Source organism: Pongo abelii, chromosome 17 (genome assembly GCF_028885655.2).
Source record: "Pongo abelii isolate AG06213 chromosome 17, NHGRI_mPonAbe1-v2.0_pri, whole genome shotgun sequence".
Lineage (NCBI taxonomy): Eukaryota > Metazoa > Chordata > Mammalia > Primates > Hominidae > Pongo > Pongo abelii.
In genome coordinates, this window is record NC_072002.2 from 32,005,161 (window position 1) to 32,029,657 (window position 24,497).

At 40.3% G+C, this 24,497-nt stretch overlaps 1 protein-coding gene across 7 annotated transcripts in view; it reads left to right on the plus strand.

Moving 5' to 3' along the window:
• MYOM1 (myomesin 1) overlaps positions 1 to 24,497 on the plus strand; it is a 181,994-nt gene that overhangs the window by 106,665 nt on the left and 50,832 nt on the right. For 4 of the 7 annotated variants that reach the window (XM_024235866.3, XM_054537694.2, XM_054537695.2 and 1 more), the window contains 7 exons: positions 2,866 to 3,049; positions 3,779 to 3,953; positions 7,152 to 7,273; positions 9,127 to 9,414; positions 11,727 to 11,923; positions 18,358 to 18,484; positions 21,843 to 22,027. In XM_024235866.3, coding sequence (XP_024091634.3) covers positions 2,866 to 3,049; positions 3,779 to 3,953; positions 7,152 to 7,273; positions 9,127 to 9,414; positions 11,727 to 11,923; positions 18,358 to 18,484; positions 21,843 to 22,027 — 1,278 coding nt within the window. The remainder of the gene's footprint in view (positions 1 to 2,865; positions 3,050 to 3,778; positions 3,954 to 7,151; positions 7,274 to 9,126; positions 9,415 to 11,726; positions 11,924 to 18,357; positions 18,485 to 21,842; positions 22,028 to 24,497) is intronic. The other 3 variants (XM_063716983.1, XM_063716982.1, XM_063716984.1) reach the window with 1 other exon arrangement.

The following is a 24,497-nucleotide window of genomic DNA, read 5'->3' on the forward strand; positions in this document are numbered from 1 at the left end:
GTCTGAGAGAGTTTCGTCCCTCAGGAGACAGCAGACACACAAAAGATAACGTTATCATAAAAAACACTGCAAGGAACTTTAGAGGTTACCTTGTCAAATTTGCTCATTTTATAAAAGACAAAACTGAGGCCGAGAGCATGCGTTTGGCTTTCCAAGTTCACTTGGCTTGTTATTAACACAAAGGGACCAGATCCCATCCCGTTGTCTCCTCTATGCCATGCCATGTTGCCTCTCTATCAAGTCAAGGAAGATCATCCTGTGTGATGGACTAATAAACTTAAAGTCCCAAAAATGTACCATCGTGACAGCTGGTCAACCTGTCATGAGATCTGGATTTCAGAAAAGTCTTTTGAAAATGTTACAAAATTCTGTAGTGAAATCAGGCAAGAGTTTCTAAATTTCTTCTCTTACCAACCATGGGCAAAGTTGGAAATTAAAATAGGAGGGAAAAAGGATTACCAAAGACTTCTGACAGTTTTCTTACTGTATCTTCTACCAGAGCTCAAATATACACCACGTCGTTCATTCGAGGATTTCCAAGTCACTCTAAATCATTTTAATTTTAAGAATAGAGTCTCATTAAATTAGTTTTCCCATTAATTATTCTAAGACTTGGGCAAAAAAAGAGAACATCTTTTTTTAATCTGGTTTTTATGGATACATAATCATTGCACATATTTACAGGGTACACTGAATATTTTGATACATCTTTGCAATGTGTAATGATCAAATCAGAGTAGTTGGGGTACCCATCACCTCAAACATTTGTCATTTCTGTTGAGAAAATTCCGAATCTTATCTTTTAGGTATTTTGAAATATATAATAAATTACTGATAACTATAGTCACCCTACTGTGCTATTGAACACTAGAACTTATTTCTTCTAATTGTATTTTTGTGCCCACTAACAAACCTCTCTTCACCACCACCCCCAACCCTTTCCAGCCTCTGGTAACCACCATTCTACTCTCTACCTCCATGAGATCAAATTTTTTAGCTCCCACATATGAATGAGAACATGAGATATTTGTCTTTATGTGCCTGACTTATTTTACTTAACGACCTCCAATTATATTCATATTGCTGCAAATGACAGGATTTCATTCTTTTTTTGGCTGAATAATATTCCATTGTGCATATTTACTGCATTTTCTTTATCCATTCATCCACTGATGGGCACTTGGGTTGATTTCATATTTTGGCCATTGTGAGTAGTGCAGCAATAAACATGGGAGTGCAGATATTTCCTTGACATACTGATTTTCTTTCTTTTGGATAGATACCCAACAGTGGGATTGCTGGATCACATAGTAGAAAAACATCTTCATCTTTCAGTCATTTAGAAAAAAAAAAATACTGGGCCAGGCACAGTGGCTCACGCCTGTAATCCCAGCACTTTGGGAGGCTGAGGCAGGCAGATCACGAGGTCAGGAGATTGAGACCATCCTGGCTAACACGGTGAAACCCCCTCTCTACTAAAAATACAAAAAATTAGCCAGGCATGGTGGGGGACGCCTGTAGTCCCAGCTACTCGGCAGGCTGAGGCAGGAGAACGGTGTGAACCCAGGAGGCGGAGCTTGCAGTGAGCTGAGATTGTGCCACTGCACTCCAGCCTGGGCGACCCAGCGAGACGACGTCTCAAAAAAGAAAAAAGAAAAAAAATACTGTAGTTGATTATGTACTGTTTGCCAGATGGAATTCTATGCTCTGTCATAAAGCAGTGAACAAAGCTCCTTGAACTTATGTGATTTGCTCTTCAGTGGAGGAGACAACAAATTAACTTAATTTCAAATAGTGATACGTGATTGAAGAAGAACAAAGCAGGCTAAGAAACAGAGAGTGATAAGAAAAGGATCAAGAATTCTTTTAAATAGGTAATGGGCAGGCCAGGTGCAGTGGCTCATGCCTGTGGGAGGCTGAAGTGGGTGAATCGCTTGAGCCCAGGAGTTCGAGACCAGCCTAGGCAACATGGGGAAACCTTGTCTCTACAAAAAAAATACAAAAATTAGCCAGGTGTGGTGGCGTGTGCCTGTAGTCCCAACTACTTGGGAGGCTGAGGTGGGAGGATCACTTGAACCCAAAGAGGTCAAGGCTGTAGTGAGCCGTGATTGTGCCACTGTATTCCAGCCCAGGTGACAGGGTAAGACCCTGTCTCAAAAATAAAATAAAATAAAATGTAATTTAATTGAAATTAGAAAATTACCTGACCCCAAACTATCCTCAAAATGAGACTTTTGTAAGCAGATTATTGTATTTAGTTAACAAAGGAAGCGAAATATTAAAGTAGCATATTTTTCAAACAATACAACGCTGTATTAGTCCATTTTCATGTTGTTGGTCGACATACCCGAGACCGGGTAATTTATGAAGAAAAAGAGGTTTAATGAACCCACAGTTCCATGTGGCTGGGGAGGCCTCACAATCATGGTGGAAGGTGAAAGGCCTGTCTTACACGGTGGCAGGGAAGAGACAGAGTAAGAGCCGAGTGAAAGAGGTTTCTCCTTATAAAACCATCAGCTCTCATGAGACTTATTCACTACCACGAGAACAGTATGAGGGAAACCGCCCCCATGATTCCATTATCTCCCACCAGGTCCCTCCCACACACATGGGAATTATGGGAGCTACAATTCTAGATGAGATTTGGGCAGGGACACAGCCAAACCATATCACAAGCCGTGTTTAATTTAGAGAATCCTACGAACTTCAGATGCCTCATCCCCTATTTCCTCCTCATCTCTCCTCCAGTCCAGCTTGCATCACAGGGAGTGGTTTGTTGCAGATGAATGAAACTTGGAGTTGCCTGGCCTGGATTCTCACTTGTGCTTGCTGTGCTTTCAATGGGTTTCCCTGTTCTTGCTGCAGTGTGAGGCAGGAACAGAAAACTGGCAGCGAGTGAACACGGAGCTCCCCGTGAAGTCTCCCCGCTTTGCTCTGTTTGACCTGGCCGAGGGGAAATCCTACTGTTTCCGCGTCCGCTGTTCTAATTCTGCAGGAGTTGGTGAGCCCTCGGAGGCAACGGAGGTGACTGTGGTAGGGGACAAACTTGGTAAGCAACTGTAAACTTCTTTTACTTCAAGAGAAAATTTCAGAGCAAGAATCTATTATATGTATATTTGGCCAGGAGTAAAAATGGTGACATCCTTCTTTCATATTATAAATTTACTTGATGGCTATACTTAACCTATACATTAAACAAAAATTCATTATTTTTGTTTATGAAAAGTAAACTTCTTTGGGAGTTTCAACAATATTGATAATGTGTTTTTTCTGAAGTTCGTGGACATTTAGTTTATCCATGCTCCCTAACTGTTTTTAATTTTTTTGCTTTAAAAAATACAGTGTAGGCCAGGCGCAGTGGCTCATGCCTGTAATCTGAGCACTTTGGGAGGCTGAGGCAGGCAGATCACCTGAGTCCAAGAGTTTGAGACCAGCCTGGCCAACATGGTGAAATCCCATCTCTACTGAAAATACAAAAATTAGCCAGGCGTTGTGGCGCGTGCCTGGTAATTCCAGCTACTCAGGAGGCTGAGGTGGGAAAATCGCCTGAACCCAGGAGGCGGGCGCTGCAGTGAGCCAAGATCCCACCACTGCTCTCCAGCCTGGGCGACAGAGCGAGACTCAGTCTCAAAAAAAAAAAAAAAGAATCGTAAAATAAAGCAGCTGTTCTTTTGACATGACGAAGTGTGTAAAATACCTAGGTGCGTGTTTGTGCGTAGATGATAAGGATGCATTTTTTAAATCATTTGAGTTTGATCACCATTTTCCTCTTTCTCAGATATCCCCAAGGCTCCTGGCAAAATCATCCCAAGCAGAAACACAGACACCTCAGTGGTAGTTTCGTGGGAGGAGTCCAAAGATGCCAAAGAGCTGGTCGGGTACTACATAGAGGCGAGCGTTGCTGGCTCTGGCAAGTGGGAGCCCTGTAACAACAACCCTGTGAAGGGCTCACGGTAACTCAGTCGGGCGTGCAGGGCGGGCAATGGCCTCTGGAGCTGCCATAGACACATACGGCACACAGACATCCAATGGAGGAGATTTTTAAAAAACATTTTACTTTTTGGCTGGATGTGGTGGCTTACACCTGTAATCCTAGCACTTTGGGAGGCCAAGGTGGGAAAATTGCTTGAAGCCAGGAGTTCAAGACCAAACTGGCCAACATAGTGAGACCCTGTCTTTACAAACTAAAAAAAACAAGAAAACATTATACTTTAAATAAGCCAACGCAGGGCAGGCCTGTAGTCCTAGCTACTCAGGAGGCTGAGGAGGGAGGATCCCTTGAGCTTGAGTTCAACTTGAGTTCAACTACAGCTTGAGTTCGAAGCTGCAGGATACAATGACCAGGCCTGTAAATAGCCACTGCCAGCCTGGGCAACATAGGGAGACCCCATCTCTAAAAAACAAAACAGAACAAGGCTGGGTGTGGTGGCTCATGCCTGTAATCTCAACACTTTGGGAGGCCAAGGTGGGCGGATTGCTTGAGCCCAGGAGTTTGAGACCTGCTTGAGCCCAGGAGTTTGAGACCAGCCTGGGCAACCTGGCGAAAACCTGCCTCTACAAAAAAATACAAAATCAGCCCAGCATGGTGGTGTGCTGTAGTCCCAGCTACTCAAGAGGTTGGAGTGGGAGAATTCCTTGAGCCTGGGAGGTCAAGGCTGCAGTGAGCTATGATCACAACACTGTACTCTGGCCTGGGCAACAGAGCAAGATCCTGTCTCAAAAAACAAACAAGCAAAACAAAACAATTACACTTTAGATATTTAAATGAATTTAAAATTGAACACATTAGATGCAATACATCTTTTTTAAAAAGGTTTATTTGTGATGTTAAACACTTAGCAACACATAATGCCAATTATTGTTAGAGTTCGTTTCATAGTGCTTTTGCTGCTTCTTCCTTTTTTACCCCTCTGATTTTATATCTAATATGCAACGTGATATTAGATTCTGAGGATATAATATGCTCTACTTAACATAAATTACCCAGGAATTTTAAATGAAGAGAAAAAAGTATCGAAATTTTATAAATTCTGGACGTCAGCATGATTAAACCCAGTGCTAAGCAGACATAGTAACACCAAAACAAAAACATTCAGAATAATTTGCTGCTTCTTTGTATTTGTTTCTAATGGGGAGAGGGTTGGTTTTTTCCTTGCTTTCAACTATTTTATCAATCAGCTTTGCACATTGATGGTGAATTCTGATCTGCACCCAGACCAGAGACCAATATGAGAGGGGGATGCCGCCCTCCCAGAAATTGTCAAATAGACTCGTTTGGCAGCTTCTGGCTTGGACCACTTCTCAGTCCGAGGACCCCAACAGAATGAGTTGGTTTTGCAGAACGTGAGAGAGTAGAGATAAACAGATTAATTAGGGAAGGCAATATGTTTTGCAAGAGATTCATTTAGCCTGTTGGTGTATTTCATTTTTCCTTGGAGTTACCCAGCATTTTCCTGGGACTATTTAGAAATGCTGGTGGTGCGTAGGCAGGAGCTGCCGGAGGGCAGGCACCATTTTTTGTTCATCTTTTGTCCACAGTACCTAACTCAGTGTCTGGAACACCGAGACCTCAATAAATCTTTGCTGAAGCGAGCTGACTCTAAGGACTGAAGGACTGGCCTAGATTATGGCTCCTTTGTTAAATACTTGAACATGCTAATAGTCATAGATTCGTTAGCGGACCTGTTATTTCCTCTGGCTGCAGTCCTTAGGATGGATTCAAATGTTACAGTGATTCATAAAACAGCTATTTATAGCCATAATAGCCATGACAAGAGTGAGGTTGTTTTTATGGATGAAACTGCCCATGGCTTCACGCCTCATTATTGAATCTTCATATCTAAATGGTAATTCTAGAATCCATTGTTCACCTTATCTTCAGATTCTATAGTAATTTCCCAAGTAAGTACCTTCCTTGGCATGCAGCGAGACAGTGACTAGGCCTCTGTGACAAGGAGCCACCAATGCCTTACAGCCATAGTTACATACCTAAAATAGTCATTGATCATATTATTAATTGGGTATTAGGCTTAATACCTAGGTAATGAAATAATCCGTCAACAAACCCCTGTGACACGAGTTTACCAATATAACAAACCTTCACATGTATCCCTGAGCCTAAAATAAAAGTTAAAAAATATATATGAGTTGGCTGAGCTTGGTGGCTCTTGCCTGTAATCCCAGCACTTTGGGAGGCCGAGGCAGGTGGATCACGAGGTCAGGAGTTCAAGACCAGCCTGGCCAAGATGGTGAAACTCCATCTCTAGTAAAAATACAAAAAAATTAGCCAGGCGTGGTGGTGGGTGCCTGTAGTCCCAGCTACTCAGGAGGCTGAGGCAGAGAATTGCTTGAACCTGGGAGGTGGAGGTTGCAGTGAGCTGAAATTGTGCTACTGCACTCCAGCCTGGGCAACAGAGCGAGACTCCGTCTCAAAAAATATGTATATATTTTAGAGTATAACTCGTATATATATACATATATAATTTATATATACATATATATACACATATATAATAATAATTTTAGAGTATAACTCATATATATTATTATATATGTATATATATTATATATATTATTATATATAGACATATATTATTATATATACACATATATAATACTAATATTAATACTAATAATTTTAATACTAATTATTATTTATTAAGTACCTCATATATGCCAGGCCCTATATAGGTACTTTATATACTTTATAACTAACCTCTACATGAAAATTATCATGTAAGCATCATTATCCCTATTTTACTGGTGAGCATTCGGGGAAGACCAGGGCTCCTCATTTTTTGACAGAGTGGGTTTAGAAAAGTGCCTTAGTTACCTTCTTGTCTAAAGTATATACATTACCTGAATCTTTCTACATCTTTTTCTTCCTTTAAAAAATGAATTATTAGCTGGGCATGCTGCTTACAACTGTAATCCCAGCACTTTAGGAGGCTGAGGTGGGAGAGAATGGCTTGAGGCCAGGAGTTCAAGACTAATCTGGGCAACACAGCAAGACCCCATTTCTGTTCAAAATAAATTACAAAAAAAAAATAAAAGAATTGTTTTCATAAAGCCAGATCCACTCCATTAAGCTAACAATCATCTTCCTTAATCTTCCTCCTAGGAAAATTTTTTTAAACTTGTTTTCCTTTTAGATTTACTTGTCATGGATTAGTGACTGGTCAGAGTTATATTTTCCGGGTCAGAGCAGTCAATGCAGCTGGACTTAGTGAATATTCCCAGGATTCAGAAGCTATTGAAGTCAAAGCTGCTATTGGTAAGTTCCTTATGCATAACTGTATGGGGGAAAAATGGATTTTTCTATGTTAGAAAGGAAGATACCATCCTCTCCAGAAATTATTTAGCTTCCAATATTGCTGGATGATTGCATCCTTAGATGATCATCTTCTCTGACTCTAGGTGATGTCTAACCTTCCATAGCTGTCATTTTACAGACCTTCATCACTTATCCAGATTCTGTGCATCCATAGCCTTTTCATCTTCACGAACCCAAGTTTCCTCAGATATTTCACATTGTGTGAAACTCCATTCTAACTTCGTGCTCATCCCGGGGCTGTGAAGGGCCATCCCGATTCCATGAAGTGGTTTATCACCCATAACACGGATCATCTTGTCCCTGAAAGCCATTTGGTCTATGCCAGAGCCTGGCTTGTTTTTGCTAACAGAACATTAACATGCTTCTTATAAACCCCTCTAAAATTCATGCAAGGCACATGTAATTGCTCAATCATATGTTTCATCTTTGCTTGCAAAGTAACCAACAGAATAAAACCAGTAATAAAGTAATTATATGTGTGTATGTGACGTACCTCCCAATCTTGGATAAAGTAGAAAAGGGACCCAGGTGGTTAGAAACAATACAAATAATATTTGTGGGCTGAGCACGGGGGCTTACACCTGTAATCCCAGCACTTTGGGAGGGAGAGGCAGGCAGATTGCTTGAGTCCAGGAGTTTGAGACCAGCTTGGGCAACATAGTGAAATCCCATTTCTAAAAATAACAATAAAAAAATTAGCCAGGCATGGTGGTGCATGTCTGTAGTCCCAGCTATTCAGAAGGCTGAGGCACGTGGGTCACTTGAGTCCAAGAGGTCAAGGCTGCAGTGAGCTATGATCTCACCACTGCACTCCACCCTGGACAACAAAGCAAGATCCTGTGTCTAAAATAAATAAATAAATAAAATAAAATTTATTATATAGTAACACATGTTTTTTAAAAAGCGGATTTAATATTGATTGTCTTCAGTCAGCATCTCATATTACTTTTTCCTATTTCTTATAACATAGGGATCGGGCACAGTGGCTCACACCTCTAATCCCAGCACTTTGGGAGGCTAAGGTGGGTGGATCACTTTAGGTCAGGAGTTTGAGATCAACCTGGCCTACATGGCTAAACCCTGTCTCTACTGAAAATACAAAAATTGGCCAGGTATGGTGGTGCATGCCTATAATCCCAGCTACTTAGGAGGCTGAGGCACGAGAATTTTTTGAAGCCAGAAGGTGGAGGTTGCAGTGAGCCGAGATTGCGCCAGTGCACTCCAGCCTGGGGGACAGAGTGAGACTCCAAAAAAAAAAAAAGAAGAAAGAAAAGGAAGGAAGGAAGATTCCTTATAATGTGAACCATTCTAAACATGTCTCTTTGAGGTTGAGAGGTACAGACCATTACTATTGTAGTACTGCACATAATTCGAAGTGTTATAAAATCAGGATCTTTAATATTATGTCTCTTGTGCACTTTATCGTCCTTTTTTCATTCTGTTGAATAATAGAGCTTACATCTCTCAATATTTGTGTCTAAGATTTGCTTTTCCTTATATATACTAAAAGCCCTTTGGGTTCTGCAAATCGAAATGGTTCCTATTCTATCTGTGGCTTCTTTGTTCTCATTTCTTCTTTTTCCAGAATACGGGGAAGTTGAAATGTTCCTTGGCGTACATTGTGTGAAATGTAGTCTTTCCATATTTCTTGCAAATGCGAGCGATTTTCTTTAAGCCAAGATTGTTTTTGTTCTGCTTATGGTCCTAATGTTTTTCTCTTTGTTCTATCCCATAAGAGCAGCTGATACTCTGTCTGGGCTCAATGCGTTTCTGTTGTTGTCTGGCAATTGTAGGGGGAGGAGTGTCTCCAGATGTGTGTCCCGCACTGAGCGATGAGCCTGGTGGACTAACCGCCTCCAGGGGGTGCGTGCATGAAGCCTCCCCGCCAACCTTCCAGAAAGATGCTTTGCTTGGCAGCAAACCTAACAAACCTTCACTACCCAGTAGCTCTCAAAACCTGAGCAAAACAGAAGTGAGTAAAGTAAGTGAAACAGTTCAGGAAGAGCTTACCCCGCCACCACAGAAAGCGGCTCTTCAGGGGAAAAGTAAGTCTGACCCCCTGAAAAAGAAGACAGACAGAGGTGAGAGTTGAGAAAGTGAAGCTGTTCCATCCGTCTCCATCAATGTCCTCACCTCTCATCGTCTACATCACATCCTTCATCCATGTTTGCTTTCATCAGTATCCATTCTTATTGTATGTGTTTTCAGCTAGCCATCTGAAATGCGTACTTTCATCTGATGACTTGGAAAAGTAATTGTCTATGGGTTTGGCTTGTACACATCATTTTGGGTGCTTAATGATGCTAGAATGTTTCAAGTAATTTGGTTATAGAGCCTTTCTTGGTTTGTCAGGCAGATACACCTCTGGCCTCATTTTGCTAAGAGAATTAGATATGAGAGCGAGACTTGGTACTGCTAGCCTGTGTGAGGTCCTTTGAAATAGTCATATTTGGAACATGTAGAGGAGAAAGATCTCAGAAAGAAGGTGACATCGTACCAGGGTCTTAGTTGTTACCTTCTTGCTCATCCTCAGATTATTAAGCAATTATTCACATTTAATTTAAATAGTTTGCAAGAAAAATCAACACTGGAAAATTAAATATTTTAAGTAAAAAAATATATAAAAAGATTAAAAATTTCTAAAATAATAATAATTTAAATAGCTGCTTACCTACTACTTTTTGAAATGAAAAAAGAAAAGAAAAAAATAGCTATAAATATATCTTTGAGTTACCATGAAAAGTTTAAAAGTTAAAATTATAATCACATATAGCTATATTGTATGATATATGATCCTCATTCCCAGAAGTGATTTATTTAAGATGATTTATCAGTAGGCTAAGAATGATCTAATTAGGATATTTGGTACCTGTGGCTGATATATCCTAGGAGACATTGTTTTTCCTATCAAATAAAAATGAACTGATGAGCATGTGCTGATAAATTTTTAAATGCCTCTCATCCAGTTCTTTTTTCTACCCCACCCCAACTTCTGTAACCTCCTCTGTTTTATGACACCTTTCTTTGTCCCTCAACTCATTTGAGAGCACATATTCAACAATGCTCTGAAATAGAGGGAGAGAGAGAAAGCTTTTTTAAAATGTGAAGAATAAAGGAGGTTGGTAAGTGGAGATTTTATTTTAAAAGCCTTCATTCTTCTGATACTCTTTTTGGATAAGAATGAGATAGTTTCTTTATCTCCTATAATCCAAATAAACATTCAGAAAATTCTCTTTGATGTTATTGCATATCTAGATGGATTTCTTTCCACCACTTTACCCCCTCTCTTCATTGAAAACTGTAATTTCAGTAGTTGAGTGAAAAGCTGATCAGCAAAGCCACATAAATGAAGGACTTTTGAAATATCCTCCAAATATTTTTCTAGCTAAGCACTGATAAACATGGTGACAGCTGTATAGTATTGTACCACATGAAAAATATTCCAACATCAGATTAAAAATAATGTAATAAAAGTATTATACACTAAGAGAAAGTCACATAGCAGATTGTGCCTGTTTTTTAAAAATGTTTTCTAAAGCAGTCATTTAGCTGAGCTCTAGAGTAAATTTTTTTCTTGTGTGCAGACAGAGCTGTGTAGTTGTAAGGTCTCACAAGGGTAAGTGTGCCTGAATGGTGAAAGGCTAACCATTTGAGAAATATATGGAAATTCTGGGCCAGGTGTGGTGACTCACACCTGTAATCCCAGCACTTTGGGAGGCTGAGGTGGGTGGATCACCTAAGGTCAGGAGTTCGAGACCAGCCTAGCCAACATGGTGAAACCCTGTCTCTCCTAATAATACAAAAATTAGCCGGGCATGGTGGTGCACACCTATAATCCCAACTACTTGAGAGGCTGAGGCAGGAGAATCGCTTGAACCCAGAAGACGGAAGTTGCATTGAGCCAAGATGGTGCCATTGCACTCCAGCCTGGGTGACAAGAGCAAAACCCCATCTCAAAAAAAAAAAAAAAAAAAAAATATATATATATATATATATATATATATATGGAAATTCTGAATAAGCAAATTGCAGCAGAAATTGATATACACATTCCATTTTCCTCAGGGAACAAATGAAAACTAAACCACATAAAGAAACAAAAATTATACCTTGGGAAAAATATTTCTTCTTATGTGGAAAAGAATCATTTTCTTTCAGGGTATTGTACCATTTTGCTAGGACAGGTTCATTTTATCTTTGGCATAATAATTGTAGTGTACTTTTTACTGTGTCCATTGCATACACCAAGTTGAATGCCAAGTTCATATCAGCCTCGCATTTTAGTTTTATACTGCAAGATCTAGTGCCCTCATATGTGGCACCAACGGAAATGTTTATATATAGAATCACAAATGCATTTCTGCCTACTCACAAGCTATTCATATTGCCACAGCACCACCATCTCCACCCTGTGATATCACCTGTCTTGAAAGTTTTCGTGACTCAATGGTTCTTGGATGGAAGCAACCAGATAAGATTGGAGGGGCAGAAATTACTGGCTATTATGTGAACTATCGCGAGGTTATTGATGGGGTACCAGGAAAATGGAGAGAAGCCAATGTCAAGGCTGTCAGTGAGGAGGCATACAAGGTAAGCACGTGACTTTCTGTAGTGTGGCGTGTCCTATGTATGACGCTATGCTTGCACGCCCAGGCAAGCACACACCCAGCACCTTGTAAGAGAGTCACTTCATTTCTCCAGAGTCCATTGTCTGTAGTGGCATGAGTCTTGTGAAAAATATACTGTGGTGAATACAAGTAGTTTGGCTAACCAGGCAGGATTTATATTTTCTGATTCATACACATAAGCATAATAAATTCCTAGAATATTTACTATGAAATGTGTGCTTACTGTACAAACTAATTTTTTTTTCAAAACTTACAAAATATCTACAATTAATATGCCACTAGCCTCAAGAGTCCCAGGATCCTTCCAAAGCCCTCAAGTTGAGGAAAAAAAAAAAAAAGAGTCCCAGAATTTAATGACACTCTGGATTTTTAACTTTCTTTTTTTTTTCTTTTTTTTTTTTTGAGATGGAGTCTTGCTCTGTCCCCCAGGCTGGAATGCAGGAATGTGATCTCAACTCACTGCAACCTGCACCTCCCAGGTTCAAGCGATTCTCCTGCCTCAGCCTCCTGAGTAGCTGGGATTACAAGTGAAAGCCACCATGCTCAGCTAAATTTTCTATTTTTAGTAGAGACAGGGTTTCACCATTTTGGCCAGGCTGATCTCAAACTCCTGGCCTCAAGTGATCCACTCACCTCAGCCTCCCAAAGTGCTGGGATTACAGGTGTGAGCCACCGCAGCCGGCTGGGTTTTTAACTTTCAGTGTCCAAATTATAGCGGATGAAGGGACATGGGCTTGATGGCCAGACTCAGCTCACCACCTGTGAAGTCACCCTTGTTATAGTTGCTTGATGGCCAAAAAGGGTGGCCTCACATGTGTTCTCCTCTACATGGGGGCCTCCACTGCTCAGGTCACATAAGGGAACCAGAACAGTCTCACTGTTGCCTTAGCTGATGACTTTCTTCTCTAGAGCTGCATCAGCTACATCCAAGCTACCACCTCTTAATACTCACAGAATCCCGTGCCATGAGGGTTCAGAGCAGGGTGAGGCCAGGGATGACACTTGCCCCAACTCAACACCATGCTCTTTTAATTTAACATTTGAAATTTATGAAATATCACGCACATGCTGAGAATGCATAAAACAAAATTGCTTTTTTTTTTTTTTTTTTGAGCTGTTCCCTCCTGGCCTCAAGTGATCTGCCTAACTTGGCCTCCCAAAGTGCTGGGATTACAAGCGTGAGCCACTGCACTTATACAAAATTGTATTTTTAAGATTCTTCTCTGTTAGTGCATGTAACTCATTCTTTTTCATTACTGTATGGTATGGTATTCCATTATGTGGTCATATCACAATCTATTCTTTCATTCAATTCTTATTGCTATTTGGGTGTTTTTGCATTTTTAGCTACATCAAGCAAGGTAGCTATGAATATTTTTGTATACATCTATCTGCTGGTACATATGTGCACCAGTTTCTCTAGGTGATCACCTAAATGTAGAATGGCTGGGTCAGGGGGTCCGTTTATCTTCCACTTTACTAGATAATTCCATACTGTCTTCTGAAGAGTGTGTGAGAATTCCCATCACTCTGCATCCTTGCCAACACTTGGTCTATTCACACATTTTCAGCTTTGCCAATCTGAGTGTCAAATGAGTTTGAACATCCTTTCTTATGTACACAGTCCAGTTTGATATCCTCTTTTATGCCTGTTCAAGGTTTTTGCCCATTTTTCTAATGCATTCTTGTTGACTTGCAAAGTTCTTTACATGTTATGAGTAGAAATCCTTTGCAGGTCTGTAAGTCGCGTACATCTTCTCCGACTTTCATTTTAATGTCAAATTCATTGTAGTCAGATTTACTAACATATGCTTTGTCCTTAGTGATTTTTGTGCCTTTGTGGTGAAATGCCTTCTCTATTCCAAGATCATGGAGGTACTGTAGTTGATTGTATTCTAAAAGCTATACTATTTTGCCACTTACATTTCTGTCATTAATTCACCTTTATATTTTTATATGCTGTGAGTTAAGCATCAAAATTAATCCCCCCCACAGAGACATAGTTGTCCCAGCATTATCTATTGAAAAGTTTGTCATCTGCCTGCTATTCTGCAGGGGTATCTGTATCATATATCGTTTCCTTACATGCGTGAGTCTGTGTTTGTGCTTCCCATGCTGTTCCACTGGTCTGTTTGTGTAACAGTGGGTGAATACCACACTGATTTAAATATTATAGCTTTATAGGCCAGGCATGGTGGCTCACACCCGTAGTCCCAGCACTTTGGGAGGCCGAGGTGGGTGGATCGCTTGAGGCCAGGAGTTTGAGACCAGCCTGGCCAACATGGTGAAACCCTGTCTCTACTAAAAATACAAAAATTAGCCAGGAGTGGTGGCTCTCGTGTGTAATCCCAGCTACTTTTATACCTTTTACTCAGGAGGCTGAGGCATGAGAATCACTTGAACCCGGGAGGTGGAGGTTGCAGTGAGCTGAGATCACACCACTGCACTGCAGGCTTGGTGACAGAGCGAGACCCTGTCTCAAAAAAAAAAAAAAAAAAAAAAAAATTATAGCTTTATAGTAAAGTTGATGACTGGTAGATCAGGTTCTCCTGGTTTATTCTTTTTCCAGAGCTACTCTTAGCCCTTTGCACTTGATATAAATTTAAGTATTAGGGTCCCAAGTTCTACCAAAAAAAAAAAAAGTAATAATAATAAGTAAGACAAAACAAAAGAAAACAACCATAAAAAAAGTTTACATTCAACCCAACTAAACCCATTAGAATTCTGATTGAGGATGCACTGAATCTATAAAAAAATTAAGGAATAATTGACATTTAAAAAATATTGAACCTTCTAATCCATGAACATGTTATTTTTCTTCATTCGTTTTGGTCTTTTTAAAGCCTCTTATTAAAGTTTTACGATTCTCTACAGAGGTTTGTATATCATTTGTTATTTATTAATAGAGATGATATATTTTCAGTATATTTTATATCAGTTTTTATTGCTAGTAAAGAGAAATATAACTTTTATATATTGATTTCACATATAATTATTATATATAGTCTTTTGTTAAATTTTTAAAATAATTTGAATGTTACCTTGAAGTTCTTTTGGAGTCTCTCTATGTATATTCATATCATCTGCAAATAGTGGCAGTTTACTTCTTCATTTCCAAATTTTATACCATTTACTTCATTTTCTTACCTTACTTTCTGCATAGCGACTTTAGCACTATATTGAATAAAAGTGGTGATGCTGGAGGCATGGTGGCTCACACCTGTAATCCCAGCACTTTGGGAGCCTGAGGCGGTGGATTGCTTCAACCCAGGAGTTCAAGACCAGCCTGGGCAACGTAGTGCAACACCGTCTCAAATTTTCTTTTTTTTTTTTTTTAAAAGTGGTGATGTTGGTCATTCTAGGCTTGATAGTTATCTTAAAGGGAAATTTTACAACATTTCACCATTAAATACTGTGTTGTGTGTTACAGGTGTTTTGTAGACATCTATTATCAATTAAAGGAAGTTCCCTTCTATTCCCTGTTTGCCAACAGTTAATTAAAATTATCAAAAACATTTTTTGGGTCTATTGAGAAGATTATATTATTTTTTTCCCTTTTATTTTAATTTGGTATATTCTAGTAATTGTCTAATGTTAAAACTACTTTGCATTCCTGGATTAAATTCGACTTGGACACTCTATGTACTCTGTTTATATCACCTGGATTTTGTTTGCCAATTATCGTTTAGGATTTTTGCTTCTATGTTCATGAGTGAGATTATTCTGAGACTAGAGTTAATTTAATACTAATATCTGACAAGGATAGTACAGGAAGGAAAAAAATGCAGGATAGTCTCCCTTTATTAAGATATAATTCACACATCATAAAGTTCACTCATTTAAAATGTTGCCTTATAAATTTTGAAGTGATATTTTTAAATGGATACAAAGTGACTCTTTACCATTATGAATACATTTTACCTTAAAGTCTATATTGCCTGTTATTACTATAGAAACACTAGGGTTTTGGGGTGGGGTGATGTTTGCATGGTATGTAACTTTTCATCCTTTAACTTTCTATCTTTCTGAAACTTTCTGCTTTACATGTGTCTCTTAAAAATAGCACTGAGTTAAATTTTGTGTTTTTCCTCCCTGACAGTCTTTGTCATTTGTTTGCTATTACTGATTACTTTTAAAAAATCGCCTAATCATCTTGTTTTGTGCTATTTGTCCTTTCTGTTCTGTGTTTCTTTCTCTTTTTTTTTGAGACAGAGTCTCACTCTGTCCCTGAGGCTGGAGTACAGTGGCATGATCTTGACTCACTGCAACCTCTGCCTCCTGGGTTCAAACAATTCCCATGCCTCAGCCTCCTGAGTGGCTGGAATTACAGGCACATGCCACCACGCCTGGCTAAGTTTTGTATTTTTAGAAGAAACAGGGTTTCACCATGTTGGCCGGGCTGGTCTCAAACTCCTGACCTCAAGTGATCCACCTGCATCGGCCTCCCAAAGTGCTGGGATTACAGGCGTCAGCCACCACACCTGGCCTGTTCTATGTTTCATTTTCTGTCCTTTTTTGATTATTTTTGAATAGTTTTTTAAAATTATTCAATTTTTCCTTCTATACTACCTTAAAAGTTATAGATTCCGAGTTTCTTTGGTTTTAGTTATTTCATTTGTTTTACTCTTGTCTCAGAAACAGAAGGGCCTTAAAAACTTTACCCCTTTACCTTTTTCCCAACTTGTATGCTATTGTGTATGTATGTGTCTGTGTTTTAATTCTTTTTAAAATCCAAACAGCAATGTGATTATTGTTTTATAGATTCAACTTACCAATATATTTACCATTTTATTTGCTTTTAATTAAGTGCTTTGAAGATGTAATTGCACCATCTTCTGGCCCATTGTTGCTGCTGACATTCAACTCTTGGTCTGCTTGCTTGTTTGAGGGTAATTTGCCTTTTTTCTTGGACAGCTTTTGATATGTTCACTTTATCTTTGGTGTGCTATACTTAAAATACTATAGGTCTAGATGTGTTTTTTTTTTTATTATACTTTAGGTTTCATGGTACATGTGCGCAATGTGCAGGTTAGTTACATATGTATACATGTGCCATGCTGGTGCGCTGCACGATGTAGGTTTTTTTAAAAAAGTATCTACCCAGAATTTTAGGGGGAAGAGGATTTTTCATCTGTGGGTTGGATTTTTCGGAAGATCTTTCCAGAAAATTCTGTACCTCCTAAAATATTATTGCTCCCTCATTTTCTCTCTCTCTGCACTTCTCCCAAAACTAATTAAACATATGTTTGATGTTCTCATTCTATCGTCCATGTCTATTAATCAGCTTTTCTCTCTTTCCCATTTTTGAGTCTGTCCGCATCATGTTCTGTGTAATTTCCTCTGACTTTCTGTCAGTTTACAAACTCTCTTCTTTTGCATCTGATATCCTGTTGAAAATGTCTATTATTTTTTCTTACTGTATTTTCCATCTCTTGTCGGTCACATTTTACATATTTTATAGTTTGCTGCTTCCTACAAATGTTTTTCACACTAATATATTCCATCACTTCTATTTTGCAAATGTTTTAACATTTATTATTTTATCATGTATTATTTACCCTCACAACAACCCAATTCCTACTGAGTGATATAGAAAATATTAGGTCACTCAGTAAAGAGCAGAAACATTATGAGAACTTGAGCATTTTGATTCCTAGCTTAGAACTCATTTAAATTTCACCTGTACATGCCCTAGCTTTCTATTGCTACATAACAAATTACCACAGACTCAGTGGCTGAAAACAACCCACATTTGTGATATCACAGTGTCTTTGAGTCAGGGGTCTGGGCACGGCGTCGCGGGGTCCTCTGCTCAGGATCTCACAGGGCTGCAATCCGGGTATCAGCTGGGACACATTCACGTTGAGTTCCTCTTCCAAGCCCACTCCGGTTGCTGGTAGAATTCAGTTCCTTGCAGCTGTAGAGCTGAGGCTTCCACTCCTAGATGCTGCCTTTCTCCAAATGTGAGTGGGTAGGCAGCTCTCAGTGTGACATTTACCTCCTCAAGGCCATTGGCACCATGTTTTTTTTAGGAGGGGCTCAAACCCCATTGTAAAAGTTCTTACCTGATGACATCAGGCCCATCCAGGATAATTTCCCTTTTAATTAACCTCTAATCAGCTGACTAGGGACCCTAATCTATAATATCTTTTCTCCTTTGCCACATGGGGTGACATAATCACAGGACTTGATCTCCCAATCCCTTTGCCACATTCTATTGTAGGCTACAAGGAAGTCACGGTTTCATCCACACCCAGGAGATTACAAAAGGGGTGTGACTCATTGAGGGTCACCCTAGGGTGTGTCTGACATGGAAGGTAAATAAATAAAATGTTCAACAAGTAGAAAAAAACAAACCTGGAACATTCACTATCTGTGATGTTGTCAATGTTGCAGATTAGCAACTTGAAGGAAAACATGGTGTATCAGTTCCAAGTGGCAGCCATGAACATGGCTGGGCTGGGCGCGCCCTCCGCAGTAAGCGAATGCTTCAAATGTGAAGAGTGGACCATCGCCGTCCCAGGTAAACCACAGACACCTGCCTCCACACCGCACCTCGGAATTTCCTCCAAGAGAACCTACAACCTGAAACGAAATTCAAAGTACTATATGGTCAACATTTAAGGGAAAAGAATTCTCTTGGCCCCTCGTGTTTACCTAAAATATTTTAATGATAATATTAAATAATAGGTAGCAATGTAAAACTGAGTATAAATTCCTTATGTTTGTGTTCCAAGTAAATCCTAGAGCCCTCATCGCTCAGCCTGTGCGAGGAGTAGGATTAGCAGAGGCAGCTGGATTGAGTGCAAATGAATGTTTAAAAGGAATTCCAATCTTTGCTTTTGCTTCTGAAAGGCCACTTAAAGGTTATCCAATTTATATCCCACAGCAAAATTTCTCAAACACTTCTCCCTGCCCTTCTTTGTTCTCATATATTGTCATGCTGCTGGGAAGGTTCTCATTTATTAGCCCCCTAATATCTCTTCCTCCATACCCAAGCTACGTGGCTTCTTAGGCTCTCCTTCTCCCTCCTCCCAGCTCTTCATCATATCACATGGATGGATTTCATACACCTGTCTAGGGTTTAAGGCTGACCTCTCTCCGCTTGCCTCTCTGCACTGACTTTTCCAGCCCTTTCTCTCTATGCATTTTCCATACTCTGAACCAAAAGAAAGTTCCTGGAACGTGGCAAACACTGTCCTTCAGAGGTCATCATAGGGAGTGGTTGGGCGGGCAGGGAAAAAAGTGGGAAGTGGGGCGAGGAAGGGGGTGGGGGGAACTTACGTTGCTTTTAACTCTTACAGAGTTATAAAGACAAAATAAAATAAAAATTGAATGCAAATTTACTAAGCCGTTAAGATTTAAACTAGCAATACTAAGGTATGTGGTGGGTGATTTTATGTCCCTGGTGCCACCTGCTTCCTCTATTTGAAACCCTTTGCCCTTGAAGACCATCACGTTGCCTTTGCTGAACTTCTCTGTCAGGTGTGAATAACAAGATTCCAAGAGAAACTCAAGAGCAGTTCAAGTGCTCTCTCGACTTCAGCAAATAGAGAGAGACAAACACATTGCTCTTTCCTTGTAGTTCCTTGAGGCCAGTTGGTATTTCTTAAGTCCTTTCTGCCACCTGCATAAAAGTGGGTCTATTTTCAAATTCTTGCAATTCCTGAGTAAAGTGAAATGCAATCAACTAGAGACTAAGAAATTCCGAGCAGGCCTGTAGAAATTTTTTTTGATCAAAAATGATGTCGTTGGCTGGGTGCGGTGGCTCATTCCTGTAATCCCAGTGCTTTGGGAGGCTGAGGCAGGGGGATTGCCTGAGCCCAGGGATTCAAGAACAGGCTGGGCAATGTGGTGAGGCCTCATCTCTTAAAAAATGTTTTTTAATTAGCTGGGCATGATGGTGCATGCCTTTAGTCCCAGCTACTCAGGAGGCTGAGGCAGGAGGATTGCCTGAGCTCACGAGGTCAAGGCTGCAGTGAGCTGTGATCACACCACTGTGCTCCAGCCTGGATAAGAGTGAGGCTCTGTCTGTCTTTTAAAAAAAAGTGATGCAGTTGACAAAAAAAAGGTTGCAGGTGAGCGCTGTCAACTTAGAGAAGAAATGAAGGGGGCAGCCCCCCACCCTCCTGACATCCTGGCTTCTCAGTCCCATCCTTGCCTTACTGAGTAGTGTAAGTCAAGTCTCACTTCAAGAAATCCCTTATGGAAGAAAGCAATAAGAATGTTTTGTCATCCTATTTTACAGATGAAAAAATTGACACTCAGGTTAAACGATGCCCAGAGGGTCACAGAGGTACAAGTAGCATAATTAGGGTAGGAAACTAGGTCTGCTTTTCCCTAGACTAGAGCTGCTAGGAAACAGCAGAGCATAATTCCTCATCTGTAGGGCAGGGATACTGCTCCCAATCTAGATGCCTCCTTGGGTTCTAAGGATGACACAAGATCATGGTTATAAAAGCCCTTTGCAAAACAGAACATGCCACATTCGTGTGAGGTATTTGGTATTAATATTTAAATATTGCTTTATACAAAACATCGGAAGGCAAGCATGACGCATATTTGTAGCCATGAAGCCAAGGTAAAGGGCCAAACAAATATTGAACTATCAATTACACAACACCAAAGCATGGCATAACAGAGTATGTCCTTCTACAAGTTGGCTTTCAGGCTACTGTGAGTCACTTCAGGTGATTTTGATTGGTTGGCTAGATGTCAGTTGTTATTTAAAAAAAAAAAGGAAAGCAAAAAATAAATAAATTTTTCACCTGCGTAGCAGCTGGTGTTCATGCAAAGATACAGGCAATCACTTAGTAGTTTGGACTTTGCCAAGAATGTGAATAGCATTCTTACAGGCCACATTCTGGCTTTCTCCCTGCAGAGGGTTATCAAGTGTCTTGGCTTCTCTGAGCTTTCTGTTAATTGTCTCAAGGAAGAGGGAGATAAATGCGTGTAAGGTACCTGGCAGTATTTAGTGCAGATGCAGGGCCCATAGGATTGATTATATTTAATTTGGTAAAAGGATTTTGTAAACCGTAACCTATCATTTGTTTTTACCCATTTGTGGGCTGTGCATACTCTTTACGGGGAAGATTTTCCTCCAATTGGGAGTGATGCTTTTTCCTTTGAAAGAACTATTACTCTCTATATTCATATGCCATCAAATAGAGCTGCTTTCTTTATACTATTTGAGATTAAGGGGAAATTTTAGGCTGTCACTCAAAAATTATCTGAAACTGGGTGCCAGATATGGTGGCTCCCACCTGTAATCCCAACACTTTGGGAGGCTGAGGCAGAAGAACCACTTGAACCCAAGAGTTCAAGACCAGCCTGGTCAACACAGTGAGACCCTATCTCTATAAAAATTTAAAAATTAGCTGGGTGTGGTGGTGCACACTTGTAGGTCCAGCTGCTCAGAAGGCTAAGGTGAGAGGATCCCTTGAGCCCAGGAGCTCGAGGTTACAGTGAGCTACCATCACACCACTGTACTCCAGCCTGGGTAACAGGGCAAAACCCTGTGTCTGAAAATAAAAATTAAAAAATATGAATCTGCAGCTAAATCAAACTGTTCTAATAAAAGGTCTTTAAGACTAATACAGGCCTGAGAATGGCTTGAAGGGAAGTTTTGGGTCCACCCTTTGAGAGGCACCTCAGAGTGGCCTTATCTACCTGCCACCCTTAAAGGGACTCAGTGGGCTGATGTAGAGCAGTATGAAAACGATGTGAAATTACCACAGAGTACTTATTTTTCATGGGAATGCCAGATTTTGAAAAAAGAACACCAGTGTTAGATAAGCTTGAAGACTTACAAGTGGTTCTAAACGTGTGGAGACTTGAGTTTTCTATGTTATGATTTCTACTCATTGGCTTCTCTCTCTCAGGACCACCGCACAGTCTCAAGTGTAGTGAAGTCAGGAAAGACTCACTGGTTCTCCACTGGAAGCCCCCAGTCCACTCCGGGCGGACTCCGGTCACTGGTTACTTTGTGGACTTGAAGGAGGCCAAGGCCAAAGAAGACCAGTGGCGAGGGCTCAATGAGGCGGCTATTAAAAACATGTACCTGAAGGTAAGAGGATGCTCAGTTCTAGAGCTTCCTCTACTAACTGCTCTACTAATATGAACTTTAAAGTTAGCAAGATAAAACAGAATATCTCCGCTTTGATCTGTTTCATATATTGGGCTCCTGGTAAGATTCCATTGGCAGAGGTTGGGGCTGGGAGAAGTTTCTGATGCTTGAAACAGGTTGATTATATTTAACCTGAATTCCTTAGCATAGCTTTGAAATGCACCCAACAGCTCCTTCCTCTCTCCTTTCTCTCCTTGCCTCAACTTACCCACTACACATTTTTGTTACTCATAGTCTTAAAACCTTACTGCTTACCATCCCCAAAAGGTGATTTTTTCATTCCTCTTTTTTCTAGGGGGATGGTTGATTTGAGGGTGCTGTTTTTATAAAGTTCACACCAGGAAGCCTGTGACTACTGATCCTCTCGAGTCACTCCTGTCTCATGTTACCTCCTCCCTCAGGCCGGTTCTCATATGAGCTCTCAGAGATTAGCAGAACAGGTTCACTCAACCCCCTTATCCATGTCACTGCCTTTCAGGTTCCTCTAGAGTGTGCTCATTGAACCATTTCCTAACTCTGTCGGCCAAAGACTGTTCTTCCGTAGCCACCAAATCTCTCATTTGTACCAAAAGGAAATTTCGAAAGAATATTTTCCCCTAGTGTTAGCAGTGGCACCTGGAGACCCTGACGCCCCAGCGGGGCCTCAGAAACTGTAGGGAATATGATTGCATTACTTACTACTTAGAATGAAATGTGACTGACTTCACCACAGTCACTCGGGAAGTTACACACCGCGTTTGCACAGTCCTATCTTTTGGCAGAAAATGTCACTGCCTATAAGGTGGGCTTTGGAAGATACTCAAAGTATACCTGGCCAAAAAGATCTCTCCCTGACCTGCCTCATGAACTAAGTCCCTACCATCTGTCAGCCACTCTCCAGGGTTAAGTATTTCCAGCCACTCTAAACTATGTAAATATATCCTCCAGGAGATACAGCCTATAAACCATTATACCCAACATGCCATTAACTCAACTTAGCATATGCCAATCAGCTCTCCAGCTTCTTGCAAAACTCTGAAGAAATAAGACAGGTCATCTTTTCATGAGGAAGAGAAAAGCTCAAGGAAGGACTGGAGCCTATGATGGTGTTTGTTGTCAAGATGAGTCCAGAGGCCCCTGGATTCCGAGAAACCCCCAAAGTACAGTGTAAAATAAAGGTCGGGAACATCCTAGATGATGGTGGTGGGTGTATATGGCTGGGATGAAGATTTCTAAGTCTACAGTCTGCCACTGTAGAGGATGCCAAGGGCCTGAGGTTTGAACTGACTCGGGTGAAGCAAAACAAAGGTGAAGAAGCAAACAAAAAGAAAAAAAAAAGTAGAGTTTAAATGTGTGAAAGAATGGTTAATGTCACTCATTTTTAAAAAGAAGAAGAATAACGGCAATTTTAAGAGAGAGACAGAGAGAGAAAGAGAGACTGAGGTTAAGTATGCCTAACAAACCTGGAAGTGAACTTCGGTAAGGAGAGTTCTTACATTTTATCAACAGTTTTTATAAAGTGAAAATAATCTTTTTTTATTTTTCTGATTATAAAACTAACAATTTAAATGAAAAATTCAAACATAAGAAACACAAAGAAGAAAGTAGGCTAGGCACGGTGACTCACGCCTATAATCACAGGGCTTTGGGAGGCCAAGGCAGGCAAATCGCTTGAGCCCAGGAGTTCAAGACCATGGGAAACATGGCAAAACCCTGTCTCTAAAAAAACAAAAATAATAATTAGCTGGCCACGGTGGCATGTGCCTGTATTCCCAGCTACTCAGGAGGCTGAGATGGGAGGATTGCTTGAACCAGGGAGGCGGAAGCTGCAGTGAGCTGTAATTGCACCACTGCACTCCAGCCTGGGCAACAGAGTGAGACTCTGTCTCAAAAAAAAAAAAGGGAAAGTAGATCTGCATCGATGATCTCGATTACATATTTGTGGTGCTGTTGAGGCCAGTGGTCATTGCCCCTGTGGTGATGGAAGAGCGGAGAGTGCCCCTGTCACCCCAGGGACCAGACACTGGAATGTGAACAGACTTCCTGTGCATGTTGCAGAAATCTGACTCACAGCCATACATCATCACCTAGGTGGCAGGTGCAGATGTGTCAGGTACCTGGCGATTACTCTATTTTTATTACATGGAAATGTTTCTGTGTCCTTCTGGAAATCCAGTTTCCTGGCATTATTTCTAAACATAGAATTTAAATATGTCAGACTCTATGCATTTAACCTATAACTAAGTTAAAGTTCATTTACAGAATAAAATCCATTTCAAAAATCCGTTAGTGCCAGTGAAGGCTATTACTACATAAATAGTGACATTCTGCTGTAAACAAATACAATTAGTTAGATTAAAAACCTAACAATTTAATACGTACCTCATTTAAATACATGGTCACAAACACTTCACATAATTGAATAACTTTA